The 23,096-nt window shown below is 35.1% G+C and overlaps 1 protein-coding gene across 1 annotated transcript; it reads right to left on the reverse strand.

The window, feature by feature from the left end:
• Positions 1–471: 471 nt before the first annotated feature.
• On the reverse strand, positions 472–20,008 carry LOC132698614 (venom serine protease-like). The gene is made up of 6 exons (XM_060664807.1): positions 19,822–20,008; positions 15,918–16,031; positions 11,363–11,517; positions 3,212–3,410; positions 1,282–1,482; positions 472–788 (listed from the first exon to the last, which is right to left on the reverse strand). The coding sequence occupies exons 1-6, from the start codon at positions 20,006–20,008 to the stop codon at positions 472–474; spliced, it is 1,173 nt and encodes a 390-aa protein (XP_060520790.1).
• Positions 20,009–23,096: the final 3,088 nt, after the last annotated feature.

A 23,096-nucleotide genomic window follows, 5' to 3' on the forward strand; every position in this document is an offset into this window, starting at 1 on the left:
TCAAATCAGTTTCAGACAATGCTTTAAAGAAGCCACGAGCATCCTGCGGAAGTTTCTTTGAAAAATAATTATTAGCACGAACAAACATCGCAAACAAAACAAAATTTTCAAAATAAAGTTTAAAAGTAACTTGCAAATGTACATAAAAATTACAAATTGGCTTGTCCTAGAAATTTTTACAATTTATTCAGGTGCATTGGACAATGAAGGTTTTCTTAATATTCAGACACAAATATATTAATTACATTAATTAATTAACACTTCTCGCAGCTTAAGGTTTTATTATAAATTTATAAGAAACCTTAACTTTTATAATATTTTTTTTTTACTTTTGTAAGAGGTCTAATAACTAACCAAAATGGTTTTATAATATTATAAAGGTTTCCATTTTAATAATTATGTCAGACTTTAGCTAAGCCTCAATTTTACGAATGAATTAAGTAAGGTTTCCGTATCATACACATCAGCAATTTACATACCAGTTCTGGCAACGATCCAATCCAAATACGAAGTAACCCTGGTGTTAATTGAGGGACTGTCGATATTGCAGTCGAGCCCGTGGGATATGATCCCGATAAGATGCAACCTTTGAGTGCTCGGATCCATCCACAGCAACGGGCCTCCAGAATCACCAGCGCACTCGCGATGTCTCAGAGTAAATGTACATATATGATTGTTGTTGATATTCTCAGTCTGGTCCCGGGCGCGCTGCTGGTTTGAAATTACAGTGAGACTTGTCTTCCTTAGCACGTCCGATTGGCTATCGGAAACGTTCAGGCTACCCCATCCTAATACAGTAACAAACGTAAAACGAGATACAAAGTTACTTATTCATAGAGGTACTACAAAATATCCGTATATAACGTGAGCAAAGAAAAACTGAAAATAGAAAACAAAGAAAATAAAACTAAATTCTATGGGATTATTAACCTCAACCGCCTCTTAATATCCCCAAAAACGTTGGTCGAACATGTCAAGTTCTACGTGAAAAGTGACCCTACCAATATTAGATTTTTCACGTATTCTGGTTATCAATCCATTTATAAAATATTTTAAATTGATCATGTTCATCTAGGCATTGTTTACTATGCAAGTTATAGTCCATATCTTCTATTTGGCAATTCAAAAACATGTATTTTAAGAAGAAATGATACTAAAATATTTTTCGGAAAATGACTTGGAGAGAAACAACATTTTTAATAATTCCAAAAACAATACTGTTAAAGTCACTTCCAAATTTTTTAGATCTAAACTACAGCGTTTTTGATTGTAGAAACTTACCCAATGCCGTAACAAGTTGACCAACGAAATCGGAGGTTTTGTACCGAAATGGTAAGCATATGGGACCGATATATAAACTAAACACTATTTGGTTTTGAGTTTTAATGATCGCGATGTCATCTATCACCGTATTAATTAGACTGAAGTTGGGGAAGATTTCGTAGGTGTTAACATTATAAATCTTCGAATAAGGGGTGGTTCCTAAAAGGCAAATTATTCTTATAAATATAGGTCGGTCGTTCAATATCCTAATTTTATCTCGCACTTTTTAATATTTGTTTCGCATAATAATAAAAATAAAGGCAACAACAAAAACAATAAGATAATTCAAGATTTAAATATACAGATTAAACATAAATACGGTCGCAAGATATTTGAGAAGGAAAGAAAAGGTTTAATAACAACTTAATGCTGCCATTTAAGCCGCTCCTAACTACGTTGTCATCCAATTTAAAATCATAAAATCAGTACAGATTCGGATTCTGTGCCATAAAAATATCAGGTTTTGCCCGAAATTTGATTCTGAATTCTCGGTAGCTCGTGCTGTAACCTCCAGGCCATTTATCTATCATGTTTGTCAAGAAATTCTCTAAAATCCCAATTATGCATTCATCATTCGTTACCAAAGTGTCACTTTAAAATGTCAGCTTCATTAAACACTGTCGCGGGTCAATTCGAGCGTTTGCATTTCTCTAGATCGCGAACGATCAAATTGTTTTCGGTAGATTTAAAAACTGTTTAAATTTACAATGGTTATAATTGCCGGTGTTCGTAACAATAAGACAAAAAGTAGGTTACTAAATTATTACAATAGGCACATATTTCTTTTCTCAAGACATGCAGAACGACAGGTACTACAATTCTTACACAAAATGTTAATATATCAAAAATGGTATATACCCCCTTTGACATTTCATTTAATTTATAAATGGATAAGTGCATAATTAGACATTTTGGATTAGGGAGTGGAAAAACATGTTGAAGCTAACAATAAAGTCGGATTTTTGACAAATACGATAAATCATCTTTTTTGCTAATACAGTGCCATTAACCGAGAAACAAAAGAAAAATGAGATGTCAAAGTTGTTCTCCCTCTACCACCGTGTTCATGGAATCAGGGTCTTGTTAGGTGTTATGAAACAGTTTTATAATTCTTCAGGTATTCCACCGTTTTCATACTTTGTGGGCACTTGGTATAGCTTTAAATAAACGAGGCCATTAATAGTTCTTAAGAAATTGAGCTTTTCATATTTTAAATACAACGTTAAATATTGCAATTGTAATTGTAAACTTGAATTTAGTTTTATTCAAAAAATTTTAACATTTTATTGATTTAAAATTCTGGATATGGATAATAAAATTGACCACTTAAAACAGATTTGACTAGTTACTATCCCGAAACAGATGAAATCCACTTTAGTGTAAGTATCTACGATCCTCGTTATTAACATTAAATTTAATGCAGTTAGCTAGACTTATGATACAGGGTAAATCAAAAATGCATAAGGCCATCATTATAAAAAAATAAATATGGCGGGAAGAACTATAAACCACGAGGAAAACACAATTTGGAAAAATTGAATTTGTGGTTTTATTTTTTTTTAATAAAAAAATTCGGTGGTATCCATTTGAGAGTCATAGCTCCGTAGGTTGCGCCTATAGAAAAAAAAATTTTTTCGTGCCTTATCTAAATCTCAGAGACTTTCCCGCACACCCGGTATAATTTGGATTCGGGAGTAGAAAGAGTAGAAAGAGAAAAGTAGAATTCGGGAGTAGAGGAGAGGGAGTAGCAACGACGTTTACTTAATGTTTGTCGAATGAAACCCACTATGCGGATATCGAAATATCGATTCCTATAGACAAATCGATACTTTGTATTTTGATCGCAATACGCGCGAGATTTTACGTGAAACTGACGATATTGCATTACCTGAAGTGATGTTGTGCCCGCCCACTAAAACCGAAAACGTGCTGCGATCTCTATTGTAGACGCAATGACCGGCGGTCAACACGAAAAATTCAGAGATTATGCTAGCCCCGCAAATTATGATGAAAGGGTTCAGATTTACCAGCCCCGCCATCGAAGGGTACTCGTTGACGCCCGTTTCTTGTCCTCCAAGGATTGTAGCCTAATAAACGTACGTTTTGCCATGTGAAATTCGAAATTTCATCGGCATGGCCTACAATAAATTCAATGAAATATAAAACGTTTCTAGAACGGCGGGAAGAAGTGCAATTTAATTTTGCTGCTGGAAAAGCTATTCGGAAGAATGTGAACCAATCAGTAATGGCATTTAAATTTAAACAGCTATATTTCAATCCAAAGAAGATTGTTGCGTAAAAATTGAACAGGTGTTTGGCAGGGTAATTCATTTTATTATTCAAAATAAAACAATCAACCTTAATTACTTTTTCAAAAATAGAAGTGTTTTCTAAAGTTGCAGCTATATATACGTTCTTTTCCTACTTTAGTTTGCAAAATAGAAAGTGCGTTAAATAAGTCTTTAATTTTATTTATTATAGGGTCAATAATTTTTAATTTTGAGAAACTCGAATTTTCGAAATCTTGTAAAATTATTAGAACTTCATATTTGTTAATGACCTATACCAATACATCTTTATTAAACATTGAAATCTCTCTATAAGCTGATTTTTAAACATTTAGACCTATTTGATTAATTTCCTATTCTAGTTATTTGTCATTTTGACACACTTGTTGGAAGGTTTGGTTAAATTTCTCAAGAAAGATAAGAGCTAAAGAATTAAGGAAGCGGCGTAAACATCTAATCGTTTTGCTGTCAGCTAGAAACAAATAATAGACCGGTATATACGGGTTACAAATAAAATTTATTGATTTATTGATTATATATTTACGACTCAGTATAAATTCATAGAGTCAAAAAGACGATGCCTGATTGACATAATTTTTTCAATACCTTCTCTTTTGTTCAGGAAATTTAGAAAATCCGAAAATTCTTCTACTTGAAAATCCATGTATTTGTCCCTGCCGGTGAAACGAGCACCAGTGTTGTAAATTTCAAACAGCATGTTTTCCTTGATCCTAATAAGGCCAGTAGACATTTCCTTTTTTTTTGCTGAGTTGAGTACACTTTTTGAGTCACGGTTGATTTAGGAGTTTTGGACTATACGCCCAAAATTTATACAGATCGATCCCTTCTTGCGAAGGTGTACCCGTCACTAGACACAGTAGAATTAATACTTTTTGGAATTATCGCTGCGGTAGCTGCTACTATTGAAAGCAATCTTTGCCATTCGCCGAGATAATGGGATACAGCCAACTCCATTCTTCCGACCAAACGTCATTTTTAAAACAAACGTACGCTGTTAATAAAACATTTTGAGCACTTAACTGAGACGATTTAATTTAATGTTCTTATTTTTATAACACTAAATCAAAGCGGACATTTATTTTGTGGAGGCAGGTTTAAATTGTTTTCCTGCTTATTAAATAACCTATGCCACATAACCAGCGAGTCGTATGATATCACGCCCGAAGTTCATCAACGTTGCTTATTTGCTCGCTTTGCGTTAGTCTGTTTTACATATGCCGGTCGACATAAAATTGCAAATTTTGAAAGCATACCTTTTTATAGTTTTTTCATATAGGAATTTGAGCACATAATCAATGAAATAATAATACAGATTTTCGTAAGGCACACAGGTGTAATCTACCGTTCATATGGAAGGTGCACACATATTAACAATCAAAGGTCGGGATACCTGTAGTTGTTCGATCTTCGAAGTCAAAAATCTGTTTTTGCTTGCCCTTTTAGGTGCGCAGTGTGAACCAACCGCGTAATCAATTCGTCGATAAGGTTTATAATCTATAAGGTATTTTAATCCGTGGTGAAAACGCTTGAGCCAAGGTACGCAATATACGCTTCGCTCTCTGCGCCTTGTAAGTAAGTAAGTAGATTTCCGTCATAAATTGCAATCTCTTTAGCGACGAAACCTACAGCGTCCTTTAGATTAAAACCTTGAATATCTAACGCCACTATCCGCGTGATGACAACCGCCAAAAATGTACTGTTTCGCCGAATATTTTGTGGCAAATTTTTTGAACATATAATTTGCGAATCTTTTTAAAAACCGTTGAATTTGTTTTACTATTTCAGTTAGGGGATTCTAACTAAATACTTCGTCATGTAAAATGAGACAGTAAACCGATGTATCCTTTTGGATATTAGCGCTAGTTTCAAATTCAATTCGCATTACTACAAAACCATTTTGATGAGAACCATCGATGTGTGTAATGGGACATTTTTCTTTGCTACGTGTGAAAATTGCCTCGTTCGATGTTCCGTAATAAGAGTGCCAAAAATTAGCAACCATATCAACTGGAGTCGAATACTTGTTTTTTCTTTTAAAATGGTTCCGAATTTAAAAATACTTTTATATTAGTTAAATTGACGTCATCAAATTTTTTTCTACTTTTCTACTTGACCTTTCCTATTATCGTGGATAATGATTTGCGTCTGTAGTTTATTTTTTGTTTCTACGGACCACGTACGAGTTGTGGTTTCAATAATTTCCCAAGATCCATTGTTATCTCTTTATTAGACTCCATGATTTTCGTTAGAGCAAGTTCTTCGGCATTATTTGTCATAAATTTTGGAATTTTCCACCGCGTCTAAATCGTTGCTGGTTCGTATTAAAGCCGGGTAGTGGATATTATGAATCTATCACTGATAAATGCCCGCATTTGTAAGAACTGGACTTTTGTTTGGTTGTATAATTGTAATATATGAAGAAAGCCTTAGTTTTGTATTTTATATAGCTCACCCAATCAATTCGCCGTTCAGTTAAAAAAAATTCCGCATTCTTTAATTTGATTTTTTTGCTGCAGATTATCACGCATAAAAACGCCTCTGAAATGCTGAATTTTCTCCAAACGAAGAGTGCTTTTGCTTTATTCCTTTGCCAAGTCTTATCCTTTAAGATCTTGTGTGGTTCGTGTCTCCTCGTTAAATCGTTAGACTGAGAATATGCTATATCGTGCTCTTTACAAGCAGCTTCTATGGTATTTATACCAGAATCACCTTTATTTATTCTTTTTTGTAAATGGGTACCCAATTCGCTGAATAGGCGACCACTATTACTATGCAGTTCGATAGTAAGTTTGTTTATAAGTTTATTTACCAATCCTGAACCTTTCGACCCGTTTCGATGTACAATAATCAGAGTGTTAGGAAATAGTGGGTTTAAATATTTAGGTATTATGCTATAAATACTTTTGCAGGTTCCTGTTAATGTCTCAGTCGAAATGTGAGTAAAAAAGCAAGCCTTTTCTTTGCCCGTAAAAAACGACGATGCAAGGAGTTCGAGCTGCGAATTTCAAAAGCACCCCCATCACTTTAGAGGTAATTGCAACAGGGCACTTAAATTCGGGTAAAACCAACGTCATATTTGGTCGAACATCCTGGAATGCAAAATACGTGTATTTGAGAGAACTGCTAAAGCCTTTACAAGAGATAGCATCATCATATAGCATCGACTAAAGTCATGGCTAACCGATGCGAAAAATCGAGAAGTTCTTTTAGAGATTTTTTCAAATTGAAAATGACTACAGATTCGTATTCAGGACTACCTAGAAGTAACTAGACCAATGACCAAAGGTTTTAATGTTTTAAAAAAATAGGTAAACCTTGTAAATAACAAATAGAAATTTTAATTACACAAAGTCCAAAAATATTGTTAAAAAAGACTTTTCAAGAGACATTCATTTTAAAGTATCATCTGAAAACAACAAAGTTAATAAATCTTAGTATTCGAAAGGTATAATGTAATCAAAATTAAAATATAAATTAGCGAATGAACTTGACAGTCGAATGTTCGCTTCTCCATGGCAAACTTTTACAAAGGAAACAGTATGCCGACGTCAATAAATTTTGATATTTCAATATTTCAAACACCCTGTAATGAAACATTGTTAAAATTGGTATAGTTGGAGTATTACTGAATAAGAATTCCTTGCCATAGAGAGTACTTCCTCAGATATTCGAGAGAGATGGAGAAAAGGAGAGAAATCACGGAACTTCGTGCATAAAGTCATACGCCCAATGATATTAGCGGTATGAATTTGTTTTGCGAACGCGAAAGAAAATATGCAAATATTTATGCTGCTATCGGATTAAATTAATTCTTTATTGATAAAAGGAATATTTTTAAGGAGACTATTTATTACGAAGTGAGTATTTACAAGATTAGTAATAACAGCTAAATAATGCGACTTAAATTACGACTTTTCTTAACCTGGCAGCACTGCCGTAGACGTCAGAGCAAATGAGGTGTCTGTCGATGAGGCAAGAAAAAAAAATTTCTTAGAATTTGAAACGTAAGCACGGAAGTACTGGACCGTATTTCACTATAAAACTCTGGCCAAGTGAACATGAATGATTGAAATATAAACACTAATCTACCAGGATAACTGTCCCAAGGAAAAATATAAATTAGCCCTAGAAATTAGTCTGTTGATCAACCGAAATGTAAGCAATATTTAAGGAATTATTTCCCTATATTTTCGTCACCTATTCCTCACGAACAATTAATGGATGGTAACAAATACAACTGGATAGCATTTTTATGTGCTAAATCGTTTCTTCGAAATTTATCAAGATTTTAAAATTATGCTCGGAAAAAATTGTGGAGTTCATTTAAAATAGTCATATTTAAAGATACATGCGTGGGAATTAAGTTTTCTGGTTTATTTGTGGGACCTCGGTAAGATTTAGGCTTTCATTTAACTTCAGGTTGAAAGTTATCAGCGGACGGACGAGTCGGCGGTTCCAGCGGTACAACGTATTCTGTGTTATCTTGCTGATAATAGTTGCTACAATGTGATTTATAATCTCGGTAATATGATATTGATTTAATTGATTGTATCGATTGATTTCAGAGTTGCACAACTCATCGGCTTCCATATTTTGCAGCTTTTGAGATGTACTTGGCACATGATTGTTTTAAAGATTATTTTGTTTATTAAATTATGGTATGCCACTGTTTTGTGTAGAAACCAACATGGGTGGAGGAAGACTTTTATGTGGCTGGGTCTGAAAACGATTTGCGGTTTACCAAAAGCATAAGAATTTGTCTATAACGTGGCTTACTATTGATTGGACCGGTGGCAAACGGCTGTTGCTGTTGCCTAAAATTATTTCGGTTATGCCTATTTTTGACAGGGTACCAAGTTACTTACGTCTAATTGTTGTTTCCAAAGGTTCTTTTAAACCTGATAAAAATGTTTTCAGAGCAAATGGGTTATGGAGTTAACGTTTTATTTGTTTTGGTTAGTTAGACATCGCAACTACGATCGGGCGAAATTAACAACGCGACAATTCAGGGGGCGGAGCCACCTCCCCCCACGCACAAGCAGCACCGTTACCATCTCCGGCGCAGAGTATAAATACCGTACGCACCGCCGATAACCTCCCAGTGTTTCGAAGTGTTTTCGGAGCGCGAGCATTGAAGATGCCAAGTGAGATTTTGGCGAAACGTCTGCAGGATTCCAGTCGGAGTTCAACGAGCGAACGGATGATATCCCGGAATATAGTGTCATCCATCACATTTTTCCATCCGTGAATCAATACGTGAGAATATATATATATATATATATATATATATATATATATATATATATATATATATATATATATATACATATATGTTTAAAAAATTCGACGAATGCAAAGAGCTGGGCGTCGCGACGCGTCGAAAAATTATTCGATTGCAGAGACTTTGGAAATACGCGCATACAAAAGTACATATTATTTAAAAACTTTTTTGTTATTTACTCAAATTTGTTTACTTTACCCGTTTCTAAGTTATACCGATTTAAAGTAAACATTTCTTGATTAATAAAAAATGTGATTAACGCTTATTTTTACAAGTATGCCATGAATGTTGGTTACTATGGCAACCATTGTTATCGCAGTTGTTTTAAGTGCAATTACAAACAATAGATTTCAACTATTTTAGTATGATTATTATTTTTTATCGATTTAGTTCTGATAACATGATAAATGAAAAGACAGTAAAATACCTACAAGTTAATAACCAAAATTATTATTGTAATTAACTACATAATAAGACATTTCAAAAATTTTGTTCAAAATTATGTCTATCTGCTCGAACACAACTATTAAAAACTCTTAAGAGATGAGCTTGGGTCACTTGTAGGAGAGTCCTTGTGATAGCGGCACACGCTGCACTAATTTTGTTAATGAGATCAGCCATATCTTCGATAGGTTTTTTAGGTAGCCCCAAAGAAAATAAATAATCTGGTGGTGTAATGTCCGGGGACCTCGCCGGCCACCTTACCGGTCCATTAGTACCAAACCATCTATTGGGATATTCTCGGTTCAAATACCTCGTTACTATTTGGGCATTATGTGCAGGCGCTCCATCCAGCTGTAGCCACATATTCATTCTAGTGTCAAGAGGCACTTCTTCTAATAGTTCCGGAAGTGTAGTTTGAAGAAATCTTAAATAGCGATCTGCATTTAAAGTTCCTTCGTAAAAGTAATGTCCAATAAGGAATCCATTTAATATGTCACACCAAACATTGATACTAAAAATTCGTTGGTTACCTCTTTCTGTAATCCAAGGAGGATGGTTTTCGGACCAAAAACGACAGTTGTGTCTATTAACGATTCCATTATTTTGAAATCGACTTTCGTCGCTCCATAAAATTTTCGAGAGAAAATTTGCATCTTGGCTATACAAATCGGACAATATCGCTAAGAAACACATTCCTCTAGCATAATCGCCTGGTTCTAGTTTATGAACTAGTTTACTTTTGTACGGGTGAAAAGAGTTTCTATGTAGAATTCTCCACGAAGAACTTATGGTAACACCGGTATTTTCTTTTATCTCTGATAGGGATATCTTGGGGTTATTATCAACCTGCTGAATTACAGCAGCAGTATTTTTATCATTTGTAGCCGTCCTGTTCCTATGTCTTTTAGGTTTTATGAAGCTGCCATATTCTCTTAAGTTTTTACATAAACTTGAAAAGGTTTTTGCATCGGGGACTCTTCTATGCGGATAACGCCGTGCGTAAACTCTTTTTGCTTCTCTACAATTGCATCTGCATTCTTCAAACACCAGTAACATGTCTACTTTTTCCTCATTGCTAAATTGCACCATTTTCACATAATAATTCTTAGTTTTTTTTAAACCGAACAAATTTGGATATTTCCTGTGACAATTTTTTGATACAGCAATAACAACTTACGTTTGTAATTGTACTTAAAACAACTGCGATAACAATGGTTGCCATAGTAACCAACATTCATGGCATACTTGTAAAAATAAGCGTTAATCACATTTTTTATTAATCAAGAAATGTTTACTTTAAATCGGTATAACTTAGAAACGGGTAAAGTAAACAAATTTGAGTAAATAACAAAAAAGTTTTTAAATAATATGTACTTTTGTATGCGCGTATTTCCAAAGTCTCTGCAATCGAATAATTTTTCGACGCGTCGCGACGCCCAGCTCTTTGCATTCGTCGAATTTTTTAAACATATATATATATATATATATATATATATATATATATATATATATATATATATATATATATATATATATATATATATATATATTGTTGCGTTCAAAATTATGTGAATTTCTTTTTAATTTTGTGTATCTTAAACATGCCGGACATTTCAGTCAATGTGACAACAGGGCATTGTACGCCAAACCGACAAGGTCTACGTTTCTGCTAGGCTAGTAACAATTTTGTAGTGTTACGGGGTAGACGTTCACGGCATGGGTCGCGACGTCGCCGCAAAGTGAGATACAGTCCATTTATAGAAAAGAAAAATTCAATAAATATTAAGTGATTGAGGAAACGCTTGTATTATTGAAGAAACATAGTGGTCCATCGAACGGGATTGTGATCCATCGAGTGGAGAGTTTTCAATTGCGAGAATTATTGAGTGTTCCGCAAAAGTGAAAAACGAGGAAATTGCGAAGTACAGATTGTTGGATCATCTGTATTCGCAAAGAAAATTGTGTGAAAATTGTGAGGAAAACGTTTACGAGTCCGTAAACGAACGCCGGCAAGCAAAAAAGCGCAGCTGGGACAAGGCGGAGCGGCGCGGTGCACAAAGCATTGTTTGAAGGTCGTCGTTGGGGTGCCGTGGAGTTTATCGGCGAGCGCGGCGCAGCGTTGGAAATTGTACGTGCGGGTCGTACGATCACGCAGCGTTGCTACGACGCGACGGAGGACGAGACAGTAAGGGCCGGACTTAGAAAAAAAGTCGCTGTTAACCTGTAAGTCGATCCTTTTCAAACCTTTGTTGGATTTTGTAGTTTGTGGTCTCTATTTTGTGTGTAAAAAATCAGCAAAATGGCTGAGCAATTAAACCAATTAATTAGAAAGCGAGCTAGTGTAAAAGCGAGCTTATCTCAATTTAAAAGGTATTTAACAAATTTCAATGTGCAAACTGAAAGCGCATCTTCAGAGAAAGAAGTGTTTATGCAATTGCAATTTAGAACAGAGAAAATAATCGAGTTATTAGATATTTTTGAACAATATCAAAGTGAAATTGAGGTAATATGTTCGGAAACAGATTTAGAGAGCCAATTTAATGAAAGGGAAGTTTTCCAAACAGAATTTTACAATATTGTCGCAAAGGCAAAGAATATTTTGGGTGATTTAAATGATACGAACAACAAAAATGAGTGTTTGCAAAATATTACGCATTCGGATTCCAACTCTGTCATTTTTCAGGAAAATTTACGGCCAAATTCTAATGAAACGATGGGTGTACGATTACCTTTAATAAACTTACCAACGTTTGCTGGAAACTACTCAAAGTGGTTGGAATTTAGAGACACGTTTGATAGTTTAATTCACAAGAATAAGTCGATTGGCGACATTCAAAAGTTTCACTATTTGCGTGCATCACTTGAGGCTCCAGCAAAGGAGGTAATTCATGACATCAGCGAGTGTAAGAAATTTTTGGAGCTAACAACCAGCCAGAGAATTGCGCAAATAAAACGAAACAAATTATGCATGTGTTGTTTTTCGAACAAGCATTTTAGTTTTAATTGTCAAGGGAAAAAATGTTCGCAGTGTGGTTTAGGGCATAATGTTCTATTACATTTTTATAACCAACGCCAAACTGAACATGGCAGTGTTGAAAGTGCCCCAATTGCTGACGTACAAAAAGCTGTAGAAGCGTCTTCAAAGGAAGGAAGTAAAACCTCTGTGGCGCTATCGAGTAGAAATTGTGGGACTCAAGGTCAGGTGTTACTTTCTACAGCGATTGTCAAAATAAAAGATGTGAGTGGCAATGTGCATCATTGCAAGGTTTTGTTAGATTCAGCTTCAATGAGCAATTTTATCACTGAAAAAATGTGTGACAGACTTCAGTTAAAAACAAAAGATGCGAATGTGTGTGTGGTTGGGATTGGTCAAAACACTGAAAAGATTTCGAAACGGTGTGAAGTAGAAATCAGTTCTCAGAAAGGTGATTTCAAAATTCCTATCAGTTGTTTAATCATTCCGAAAATTAGTGATGAGATTCCTTTGTGTGAAATTGAGTTAGGGCCAATAAATATTCCAGGAAATATTTGTCTAGCAAACAGTGAATTTCATTTGCCTGATGAAGTGGATATGTTAATTGGTGCAGGTGTGTTCTGGAAACTCATAAGAGTAGGAAGAATCGAATTAGGGGAAAACAAACCTGTCTTACAAAACACTTGGTTAGGATGGGTAGTAGCGGGCTACATCAGTGGACAAGGATCTCTAGTCAAACCTACGAAAACGGTGTGCAACCTAAGTATCGGTACAGAGGTACAAGACCAACTGGCCAAGTTTTGGGAACTAGAAGAGCCAGGTGGAAGTCAAATCGAGGGAATGACACGGGATGAAGCTGATTGTGAAAATTTGTTTATGTCAACAACAAGACGTGATCAGGATGGTCGATTTGTTGTTGCAATCCCATTGAAAATGAGTATTGAAAAGTTGGGAGATTCTCGAGAGATGGCATTGAGGAGATTTTACTCTTTGGAATACATGAGAGAGTATGAACAAGTAGGTCACATGACTCAAGTAAGTGAGGACATCACGAATGAAAGGTGTTATTACTTACCACATCATGCTGTGAAAAATGAAAGAAGTTCTACAACAAGGTTAAGGGTTGTGTATGACGGCTCTGCACAATCAGACTCGGGTGTGTCACTTAACGATTTGCAATTTTCGGGGCCAAGAATTCAAGAGGATATCATTTCAATTTTGTTGAGGTTTAGACAACATGAAGTAGCATTCTGCGTAGATATCGCCAAAATGTACCGACAAGTATGGGTTAGGGAAGATCAACGCCATTTACGAAGGATACTGTGGAGAGAAAATCCAGCAGAAGAAGTCAAGGTCTACAATTTAAACACGGTGACGTTTGGATTAACCTCAAGTCCATTTTTAGCGGTAAGGTGTTTGCAGGAACTGGCAAAAAATTGCGAACAAACGCAGATTTCAAAGGTAATTGGCAAGGACTTCTACGTTGACGATTTGATATCAGGGGCCTCGTCAATTCAAGAGGCACTTCAGAAATGTAAGGGTGTTTGTGAAGTTTTAAAATCTGGTGGGTTTGAGCTCAGAAAGTTCAGTTCGAACAAGAAAGAGTTTTTGGAACAATTTGGAGTAAGGCCCAAAGCAGAATTACAAACTCTTAATCTAGGAGAGCATCAACACAAAACTTTGGGATTGTATTGGGACTGTCAGGCAGATATCTTTACCTACAGGGTGAGGGAATTTTCAAGTAATTCAAGTACGACAAAACGGAAGATTCTGTCAGAAATTGCCCAGCTGTTCGATCCACTTGGGTTAGTCAGCCCATGTGTCGTCATTCCCAAAATTATTTTACAAAGATTGTGGATTCTCAAGTTGGATTGGGACGATGAAGTACCGACCAATATTGCCCAAGAGTGGAAACAATTTAAGCAAGAAATGGTGAAATTAAACATGCTGCATATTCCAAGACATGTAGGTAGCAACAATGCAGAGGACATAGAACTTCATGGATTTTGTGATGCTGCACAAGAAGCGTTTGGAGCATGTGTCTATGTCAGAAATGTCACGAAGGATGGAAGTGTAGTCGTTCGCTTATTGTGTGCAAAAAGTAAAGTTGCCCCGATAAAGGCACTAACCATACCGAAATTGGAATTGTCAGGTGCATTATTACTTTCAAGGTTGATAAAAGAAGTACAAACTTCCATGACGTTAAATTTCAGGAAACTGTTTTTGTGGAGCGATTCTACAGTAACATTAAATTGGATAAAATCACCAGCAAATCAATTCCAAGCGTTTGTCGCAAATAGAGTATCTCAAATTCAGTCTATGACGGATCAAGACAATTGGTATTATGTGCGGTCAGAAGAAAACCCCGCAGACTTAGTATCCCGGGGACTTTTTCCTTCCAAGTTGTGTGGAAATAAATTGTGGTTTGAAGGTCCACAATGGTTGTCACAAGATTTCTTTCCAATTCAGGGTGTTAATGTACCTTTAGAGGAACTTCCAGAAAGGAGGAAGCGAGTAAAAGCTTTTTTGAATACAGAGAAGAATAGTCTAGAGATTTTTTCCAGATATTCCAGTTGGACAAAATTGAAACGTGTATTTGCATATTGCTTAAGGTTTACGGCACGTTGCAGAAAATTGGATAGTCACGAATCAAAGAATTTGACAGTGAAGGAACTCCAAGAGTCTGAAAAAATGTTAATAAGGTTATCACAAGATGAATGTTTCGAAAATGAGCAGAAAATCTTGGAGACCGGTGAGAAGATAAAAAAGGGTTGGTTGTCAAATTTAAATCCGTTTCTAGACGCCGACGGATTAATCAGAGTAGGCGGAAGACTAGCACTTTCAGAATTTAAATATGACAAAAAATTCCCAATTGTGTTAGACCCAAAACATCCATGTACAAAATTGATTGTTAAGGCAGAGCATTTGAGACTATTGCATGCAGGCCCTCAATTAGTGCTCAGTTCATTAAGGGAAATTTATTGGCCACTAAAGGGCAGAAATGTTGTGAGAAAGATGGTGCATGAATGTGTTGTGTGTTCGAAGGTTCAACCTAGGTCCTTTGAAATACAGATGGGAAACCTACCTAAGGCACGAGTGATCCCACAATTTCCATTCAATACCACCGGGGTTGATTATACAGGGCCGTTCAATTTTAAAATAGCTTTGGGACGGGGCACGCGTTTGTACAAGGGGTATGTTTGTTTGTTTATTTGTTTTTGCACACGTGCAGTACATTTAGAGGCTGTAACAAGTCTGTCTACGCAAGCATTTGTTGCAACTTTCAGGAGGGGCAAATCAGAAAAAATGTTTTCAGACAATGGTAAAAATTTTGTGGGTGCTCAGACAGAACTGAGAGAGTTGGGAAAATTTTTGCGTAATAATCATGTCAGTTTAAAGACATTGATTGCGACAGAAGGAGTTAATTGGTCTTTTATTCCGGCATATTCGCCTCATTTTGGGGGTTTATGGGAGTCAGGGGTAAAAAGTGTAAAATACCATTTAAAAAGAGCTGTGGGCAACGCAAATTTGACTTATGAGGATTTTTCTACTTTGTTGTGTCAAATAGAGGCCATTTTAAACTCACGTCCTCTCACTCCGATGTCCTCTGATCCTTCTGACTTGGACGTTTTAACCCCATCCCATTTCCTGATCGGAAGAAGGGCAACCTCATTACCGGACCCACGATTGCTCGAGCAACCTGAAAATAGGCTTGCTAGCTATCAACGTATTCAACAATACCAACAAGGTTTTTGGTCTCGTTGGTCACTGGAATACATCGCTGAACTTCAGAGGCGCGTCAAATGGAAGGCTGGCGGGGACACTCTGCAGGAAGGGACATTGGTGATCGTGAAAGAAGAAAATGTGCCTCCCTTGTGTTGGAAAATGGGACGCATCGTTCAGTTATACCCAGGAAAGGACAACATTAATCGGGTGGCTGATGTAAAAACGAGTGAAGGTGTCATCAAACGTTCATTCGCAAAAGTGTGTCCATTGTTTCACGAAAGTGGGTGAGAAAAAACCTCAGTTCAAGTGGTTTCAAAGGTTGTCTAAGACAAATTGAGTTTCAAGAAATGTTTGATTTGTTGTTTTTCTTTTTTGAAAGAGGGTTCTTTCAAGGCTGGGGGTATGTTGCGTTCAAAATTATGTGAATTTCTTTTTAATTTTGTGTATCTTAAACATGCCGGACATTTCAGTCAATGTGACAACAGGGCATTGTACGCCAAACCGACAAGATCTACGTTTCTGCTAGGCTAGTAACAATTTTGTAGTGTTACGGGGTAGACGTTCACGGCATGGGTCGCGACGTCGCCGCAAAGTGAGATACAGTCCATTTATAGAAAAGAAAAATTCAATAAATATTAAGTGATTGAGGAAACGCTTGTATTATTGAAGAAACATATATATATATATATATATATATATATATATATATATATATATATATATATGATGACACTATATTCCGGGATATCATCCGTTCGCTCGTTGAACTCCGACTGGAATCCTGCATCCGACTGGAATCCTGCAAATCTTGCATCCGACTGGAATCCTGCAGACGTTTCGCCAAAATCTCACTTGGCATCTTCAATGCTCGCGCTCCGAAAACACTTCGAACACTCGGAGCGCGAGCATTGAAGATGCCAAGTGAGATTTTGGCGAAACGTCTGCAGGATTCCAGTCGGATGCAAGATTTGCAGGATTCCAGTCGGATGCAGGATTCCAGTCGGAGTTCAACGAGCGAACGGATGATATCCCGGAATATAGTGTCATCACATTTTTCCATCCGTGAATCAATACGTGAGAATATATATATATATATATATATATATATATATATATATATATATATATATATATATGTTTAAAAAATTCGACGAATGCAAAGAGCTGGGCGTCGCGACGCGTCGAAAAATTATTCGATTGCAGAGACTTTGGAAATACGCGCATACAAAAGTACATATTATTTAAAAACTTTTTTGTTATTTACTCAAATTTGTTTACTTTACCCGTTTCTAAGTTATACCGATTTAAAGTAAACATTTCTTGATTAATAAAAAATGTGATTAACGCTTATTTTTACAAGTATGCCATGAATGTTGGTTACTATGGCAACCATTGTTATCGCAGTTGTTTTAAGTACAATTACAAACGTAAGTTGTTATTGCTGTATCAAAAAATTGTCACAGGAAATATCCAAATTTGTTCGGTTTAAAAAAAACTAAGAATTATTATGTGAAAATGGTGCAATTTAGCAATGAGGAAAAAGTAGACATGTTACTGGTGTTTGAAGAATGCAGATGCAATTGTAGAGAAGCAAAAAGAGTTTACGCACGGCGTTATCCGCATAGAAGAGTCCCCGATGCAAAAACCTTTTCAAGTTTATGTAAAAACTTAAGAGAATATGGCAGCTTCATAAAACCTAAAAGACATAGGAACAGGACGGCTACAAATGATGAAAATACTGCTGCTGTAATTCAGCAGGTTGATAATAACCCCAAGATATCCCTATCAGAGATAAAAGAAAATACCGGTGTTACCATAAGTTCTTCGTGGAGAATTCTACATAGAAACTCTTTTCACCCGTACAAAAGTAAACTAGTTCATAAACTACAACCAGGCGATTATGCTAGAGGAATGTGTTTCTTAGCGATATTGTCCGATTTGTATAGCCAAGATGCAAATTTTCTCTCGAAAATTTTATGGAGCGACGAAAGTCGATTTCAAAATAATGGAATCGTTAATAGACACAACTGTCGTTTTTGGTCCGAAAACCATCCTCCTTGGATTACAGAAAGAGGTAACCAACGAATTTTTAGTATCAATGTTTGGTGTGACATATTAAATGGATTCCTTATTGGACATTACTTTTACGAAGGAACTTTAAATGCAGATCGCTATTTAAGATTTCTTCAAACTACACTTCCGGAACTATTAGAAGAAGTGCCTCTTGACACTAGAATGAATATGTGGCTACAGCTGGATGGAGCGCCTGCACATAATGCCCAAATAGTAACGAGGTATTTGAACCGAGAATATCCCAATAGATGGTTTGGTACTAATGGACCGGTAAGGTGGCCGGCGAGGTCCCCGGACATTACACCACCAGATTATTTTCTTTGGGGCTACCTAAAAAACCTATCGAAGATATGGCTGATCTCATTAACAAAATTAGTGCAGCGTGTGCCGCTATCACAAGGACTCTCGTACAAGTGACCCAAGCTCATCTCTTAAGAGTTTTTAATAGTTGTGTTCGAGCAGATAGACATAATTTTGAACAAAATTTTTGAAATGTCTTATTATGTAGTTAATTACAATAATAATTTTGGTTATTAATTTGTAGGTATTTTACTGTCTTTTCATTTATCATGTTATCAGAACTAAATCGATAAAAAATAATAAATAAAATCATACTAAAATAGTTGAAATCTATTGTTTGTAATTGCACTTAAAACAACTGCGATAACAATGGTTGCCATAGTAACTAACATTCATGGCATACTTGTAAAAATAAGCGTTAATCATATTTTTTATTAATCAAGAAATGTTTACTTTAAATCGGTATAACTTAGAAACGGGTAAAGTAAATAAGTTGATAATAATAAGTAGATAACAAAAAAGTTTTTAAATAATATGTACTTTTGTATGCGCGTATTTCCAAAGTCTCTGCAATCGAATAATTTTTCGACGCGTCGCGACGCCCAGCTCTTTGCAGGCGTCGAATTTTTTAAACTTTAGGAAATATCTACTTGACCCCACACTTTGGCTACTTTTTACATAAATTAAATATTTCTTTTCGTTTTGGAGTTGTTGGCGTGCGGAGTTTTAAGTGAAAAACCCTGTATATATATATATATATATATATATATATATATATATATATATATATATATATATATATATATATATATAATCACTCTCTCGGAGTGAATTTTGTAGGATTTTTTATACAAAATATAGTTAACCCAATGCTTTATTTTGTATTTTTTTATTTAAATGGGGCTTTAAGATGCCGTCCAATAGTTCGAATTTTACCTATGGAACTGTACAGACAAAAATTAAAATAGATAAATTAAAATCAGTGGGAAATGATTTTCTCAAAAATGCAACCCCACCCCAGGAACGCCTAAATTCCTTGCTTTATTTTGCTAGAGTCCAATACCTCTGATTTTATTCAAAAACAATTACCGATTCTAACGGTGTTTGCTTGTGATATGGTAGAAAATGTTCCGCTCCCGCAGTAATTATGTGCATTTCGAAGAGTCTGACCGGTTGACGTTATAGCCAACTTGTCAGCGTGACAATTTGAAGACTGCAACAAAAATAGTACTAATTTAAAGAAACCTGAAATTTTCTATTGATTATTGCCCTACAAAAATATTCTCTTTTGATTTTATTTAAAAAAACTGCATTCAGTTGCAGTTGCAGTTGTCATTAGAAGATTTTTTTGTTGTAAACGAAAGATTATTTTTTGATAAATTTGTTGTTACCAACCTTGGGCAATAAGACATCGGTACAGGACAAGACAATTTTGGTACCGATATCACTTTTCACCACCCATCTACACGATGAACCTCGGCTGTAGTTTTGAGGGTATTCTTTGTTATGGATGTAGTACTCCTTCCCGATTATCATTACCTGATACATGTCGCAGTTCGGATCGACTGCTGCGTGCATTGGCACCAGAATATTCCATAATGCTACCAGGACTGTTGCGCTGGTTGAGAAACTTCCTGAAAAATCAAACGTTATCAGAAAGTGGGCAATATAACAATTGTAAAGATGGATATTCATAATTTAAAATTATTTAAAAGTCTAAAGGTGGCTCAAAAAAGCGAATAAACACAATTGTTTTTAAGTGGAACTCCCCATTTATTATTTTTTTAAATTTCTTTTAATTTCTTTTTTATTAATAACAACGCCTAACCCTAATAGTTTTTCCAATATTTAAATTTTTTAAAAAAAATACTAGTTAGCACACATAGAGGTCGATCCAAATGTTTTATCTAAAATAATGTTTTCCGATGAAGCTACTTTTTGCAGTAACGGTGCAACTAAAATAACCAAAACTAACCAAAACCACTTGATGTGTAGTGTGGAATAAAAGAGTTTTAAGTTATTGGACCATATGTTTTTCGCGGATCACTTAATTTTACCTAAGTTAAAATATATCTAAAAGTATTAAAAGTAGGTATATACTATACTTAATGTAATTTAGTCTTTTCAGAAAAAATAATAATATTAATTTCATTGGTAGAAGAATTAATTTACATGCAAGAATTTTAGTTTTATCGAATAATATCTTATGTCCGGTTTCGTGATTGTGTTCAACTGCAACTGCTGATGAGTTTATTTGTATTAGCCTTAAGGCTCTTTCATGTTCTTTGAGTCTAGTTGATATTTTTCGTCCGGTCACTCCAGTGTATTCTTTGCCGCACTCCTGGTATCTCAAATGTTGAGAGTTTTTTGGACAAGTGATAACTCGGGTTTTGACATTATATTTCCTTAGAACTTTTTATATGTGGTCAGTGATATTTTGAATGTAAGGAAGGACCACAGTGGCAAGTGTAGGGTTGCTTTCGGCCTCATTGCTATTGGAAGGTTGCGGTGAAGTGTATTTTGTGATGGAACGCTTAACATCTTTAATGTGGACATTATTATTGAGAAGAGCAGAGGTAAGTTGTTTTAATTCTGAATTCAGTGACTAGGGGGCTGAGAGAGTTTTATGGTTCTGTAAACAAGAGAGTTGATAACCATGCAATCCATTAAGGTATCGGTCTGTGTGCGTAGGTTTTCTGTAAAGACAATGACCCAATGTTAGGTCTGATTTCCTATAGATAAGCATATCTAAGAATGGTAGGTTATTATTAGTTTCCAACTCAATGGTAAAACATAAGTCGGGGTGTATAGAGTTTAAATGTCTAAAAAAATCTACTAGGGGGTCAAATACCAAAAGCATCATCGATGTAACGTTTCCATAATTTTGGCTTTAGATTAAAGGGTGTCGAGAGCTTTCTTCTCAAAGGCTTCCATATATATATTGGCGATCATTGGTGATAGTGGAGAACCCATAGCTGTTCCCGATGTTTGTTCAAAAATTTGACCGTTATAAGAAAAATATGTTCCCGACAAGCATTTTTCAATTAAGGTGAGAAGGTTTGGTTTCAGATTCTCGGACTTCAATATATATGAAATGATGACGAGAGTTTCAGGAATTGGGACTTTGGTAAACGTCGAAACTAACCAGAATATCTTGTGGATCTAATATAACAGTTTTTAATTGTTCAATGAAGTGAAAGGAATTAAGTACGAAACTATCAGTTTTTCCTGTAAATGATTTTAATAAGGAAGGTAGATATTGTGCTAGAGAATATGTTGGAGAACCGGTGGTGCTGACAATAGGATTTTAGGGCAATGCGTTCAGGCTTTGCAATATTAGATTTAGGAAGTTTTTTGAAATGGACACTTGAAATGATTTCGTTTTTCGGGATAATACCTGAGGCACTGACGAACTTGGAACCTTTTGAAACAATTGATTTTTATACAGTGACACATTTATTACAGTGTTTGGTAGCTGGGAACAGCTTGATGGTTTTCCTAGTGTTGACGTTAGTTTTTCAATTTTCTGAATGTGATTTTGGGTAGAAGATAAACGAAGATTTAAAGCTTTGCCACGAATCATGTTTGAAAGTGTACCGAACTCGGATGGGGACAAGATGGAAACAATTTCAAGGTGTAGAGACAGAAGTTTCTTTGAAAAATTAAGGAGTTCTAAAATTTCTAGAACAAAAGGGGTGCTACCAGTATTATTTCACTATTTTACACAAATAGGTACTTTTTCAGGAAAGTTCATATAAACAAAATGTTTCATTATTGAGATGGCAAAGGTTTAAAAATTTTTTTTATTATGTCAAAGATAGTTAAAATCCTCAACTATGAACAAGTTGGAGTAAATCGCATTTGGATCACTAAAGGTAAAAAGGAAATAATAGTCCTTTATTGTATATTTTATTTAGAGAAAAAGGAAAATCTGTGAACCCCTTAACTGGTACTTCAAAACTCTTCCCCTAACTCCCAGGCGTGAATAAGGGCGTTCTTACACATTGTATTTTTATGAATATCTATTTTTTGGACTCTTTGATATATATGAATCTAGTTCTAAAAAATTAATCTTTCGGACTTACCTTTTTTAAAAACATATCGAAAGTTGCAAACCGATCGATAATATATTATTATATTATAATGATTTTTTTTATTGTTTGAAAGGAATTTTATCTATTCAGAATCACTTCAAATTCACGACAAACATAAAATAAACTTTTCACAATTAATTTATGAAATGAGCCGTTAAGTAACTTCTAAAAGGCAAAAAAAATGAATTAGTTTTCTTATGGTGTGCTTAAGAATAATACATTCTACACAACACTAAACTTTACGATAGTTGTGCGACTTTTAAACGTTATCAAATTACTGCTATCGCATTTCATTTAATTGTTGACAATCATTATTTTTCCACATTCGATTATAGGAAACAATACCTTTTTACCGCTATCCACATGCTTTAAATCTAAGTTCGTTATTAAACTTATGTTATCGTGCTATCGTCTATAGCTAGTGGCTTATAATATGTAGTTATTGAAGTCAAAACAATCAAATTAAATGTAAAAACAAAAAAAAAACTTATTTTGAATTTTTAATGCCTGGTCGTTAATAGTAGATTCATTAGAACCCCACATGTTTAAGTTTATAGCCTCTAACTGCTGAC

Source organism: Cylas formicarius, unplaced genomic scaffold, assembly GCF_029955315.1.
Source record: "Cylas formicarius isolate icCylForm1 unplaced genomic scaffold, icCylForm1.1 PGA_scaffold_2__14_contigs__length_35257938, whole genome shotgun sequence".
NCBI classification, from domain to species: Eukaryota; Metazoa; Arthropoda; class Insecta; order Coleoptera; family Brentidae; genus Cylas; species Cylas formicarius.